Source organism: Poecilia latipinna, unplaced genomic scaffold (genome assembly GCF_001443285.1).
Source record: "Poecilia latipinna isolate Pla-1442-1.1 unplaced genomic scaffold, P_latipinna-1.0 Scaffold2964, whole genome shotgun sequence".
In the NCBI taxonomy this organism is placed as follows: domain Eukaryota; kingdom Metazoa; phylum Chordata; class Actinopteri; order Cyprinodontiformes; family Poeciliidae; genus Poecilia; species Poecilia latipinna.
The window spans coordinates 60,856-63,320 of record NW_015115580.1 but is presented as its reverse complement, the minus strand read 5'-3'; the positions used below and the strand labels follow the sequence as shown (position 1 = coordinate 63,320).

The 2,465-nt window shown below is 39.4% G+C and overlaps 1 protein-coding gene and 1 long non-coding RNA gene across 2 annotated transcripts; both read left to right on the top strand.

Annotated features, from left to right (window-relative positions):
* The first annotated feature begins 276 nt into the window (after window positions 1–276).
* LOC106939734 (uncharacterized) lies at window positions 277–1,043 on the top strand. The gene is made up of 3 exons (XR_001422901.1): window positions 277–312; window positions 416–490; window positions 660–1,043. It is a non-coding gene; the product is annotated as an uncharacterized LOC106939734 (long non-coding RNA).
* Window positions 1,044–1,163: 120 nt separating this feature from the next.
* On the top strand, window positions 1,164–2,421 carry LOC106939735 (C-type mannose receptor 2-like). The gene is made up of 2 exons (XM_015022255.1): window positions 1,164–1,611; window positions 1,871–2,421. Exons 1-2 carry the CDS (start codon window positions 1,164–1,166, stop codon window positions 2,215–2,217), a joined length of 795 nt encoding a protein of 264 aa, XP_014877741.1. The 3' UTR covers window positions 2,218–2,421.
* The last annotated feature ends 44 nt before the right edge of the window (window positions 2,422–2,465 follow it).

Sequence of the window (2,465 nt, the reverse complement as noted above, 5' to 3'; positions counted from 1 at the left end):
TTGTTATATGTGTCTCATGCTGGAACTCGGATGTATGGAGACAGAGAGCTGAGTGTGGACGGAACTGGAAACAAATAAGGTTCAACATGGAAACAGAACAGGTTCATGCAAATATGATGAGCTCTGAGAGTATGGATTTCTATAAGTCTCTCTCTCTCTCTACGTTACAGGGGATTTTTCTCCGGTTTAAATATTCAAATGATGAAATATTCAAATCGATCATTTCTTGAGTTGCCTGTGTTGGCCAAACATCGTCATTTGACTGGGAGCAGTCGACAAAAAAACAACCAACTCAGTGAAAAAGAACTAGATGTAAGTTTCAGCTCAATACTTTGTCTCTCTGCTCTCATTGTTTCTCTGTCCAGTGGAGGGAGAGCTGCAGCTTTTCACCGTTTAAATGTTCTTCATCCAAAAGAGACAAACTGCTGGAAGAAAATAATTCATCTGACAGCAAAGATGCAGTGGAGTCTGATTCTGCTCTTCCTGATGGGTAAGTTGATCTGAAACACAACTAGACTCTCTGGTTTCTGTTCTAAGACAAACCTTGTGGTATTAAAAGAATAACATTTATCTCTTTCTTAGAACCCATTTTTTGGCATATAATATTTTATGTGAATTATAATTCATGATTAAATACAGCAACATCTTTCATGTTTCAGGTCAGTGTTGCTTCATGGACTGTCAGCTCTATCAGTTTCACTACATTAATGAGAATAAGACCTGGACTGAAGCTCAGCAGTACTGCAGAGAGAAACACACTGACCTGGTCACAGTGACTAACATGAAGGACATGAAGAGACTCATCAACATCTCAACTGGAGAAATGAAGGAAGCTTGGATTGGTCTGTATGATCAAACACATGGTACCAGAACTTGGTACTGGTCTCTGATTGGAGTGAAGTTCAATGAAAGTGAGACAAAGTGGAACGATAACGAACCATCTGATAGAGGAATTCAAGGTTCTGAAAACTGTGGGGCTGTGCATCAAAATCTCACATGGCGAGATCAGGGCTGCAAGTGGCCTGAATATTTCCTCTGCTATGATGGTGAGTATTAAAAAAAAAAAAAAACCACAGTCTAAACTCGAGATTATCTCATAAAACTATCTGTATAAAATATTTTACAAAAGAAGAAAATTAAAGTATCAATTTCACCCAGAAGAAATGGGAACCACTGCTTTCAGTGCATCAGTCAATGAACCTGATTTTATGTTCATCTTAAAAGTCATAAATGGAGATTTACATTTGTCTGTTCACTCCACAGAGACTAATACGACCCTTAAATATCACTTGATTAAGGAGAGGAAGACGTGGCAGGAAGCTCAGAGTTACTGCAGAGAGAAACACACAGACCTGATCAGTGGAACGAAGCAGCTACAGGATGAAGAAGTGAAGAAATTGATGAACTCTTCAGATGGTAGAGCATACACTGGTCTATTCAGAGACAACTGGAGGTGGTCAGATGGAAGCAGTTTCTCTTTCAGACACTGGAATAAAAACTTTAACAATCCAGAATCCATCAATGATCAATGTGCCATGACTGTGTTTGATGATGGAGGCAGATGGAAGAATGTGAGCTGTACTGGAAGAAAACCCTTCATCTGTTATGATGGTGAGTTTTTGCTTCAATAAGACAAAGTATTTAAATCTAAGTGAATATGTAGGAAGAAATAAAAGAGCTTTATTATACTGTTGAAGTCTTTCTCTCATATACTAAATCTCTAAAAATTGTCACATCTACACATAAACTCCATAAAAGATGTAGAAATATGAAACATTTCAGGCCTTTTAAATTGTTCAAGGCTCTGTGTCTTGAGATAAATGAAGCTGTAGTTGCAATGATTTATTGTGTTCATTGCTTCTTGATGCAGATAATGTGATCCTGATCAAAGAAAATAAAACCTGGGAGGACGCCTTGTACTACTGCAGAGATCATCACTATGACCTGGTCACCATCACCAACATGGATGATCAGAGATGGATCCAGGAGAAAGTCAAGGAGGCATCAACTGATTATGTCTGGATGGGTCTGCGTTACACCTGCACTCTGGATTTCTGGTTCTGGGTCAGTGATGAGGTGGTCAGCTATGAGAACTGGGCTTTAGATGGACCGATGGACGACTGTGACATGTCTGGAGCCATGGAGACGAAAAGGATCCAGCAGTGGTTCAAAATGAATGATACTAATGAATTCAATTTCATCTGTTCTAAGACTTAAATCTCCCACTGCCCGCAGCAGCAGGCTGATTATTCTGTTTTCCATAACCAGCAAGACTGTAGGAAACGTCACTGAATGTTTGGAACAAACAAGGAAGTGAGATATGAAGGGGAAAGGTAGCTGCATTTGCATGCATGGAGTTTCCACAGAGGACATGAAGGTTTCTGCTTCACGCATCGTATCATGTTTCATGGCTCATTAACCCATTAATGACCTGAACTGATATTAGCTGCAGATATTGAGAGAAA

Bases quoted from the DNA above. Each gene is read 5' to 3' on its own strand.
- LOC106939735 (XM_015022255.1), top strand. From the start codon at position 1,164: ATGGGAACCACTGCTTTCAGTGCATCAGTCAATGAACCTGATTTTATG. The intron at 1,612-1,870 runs GTGAGTTTTTGC...TTCTTGATGCAG, and splicing joins ACCCTTCATCTGTTATGATG to ATAATGTGATCCTGATCAAA.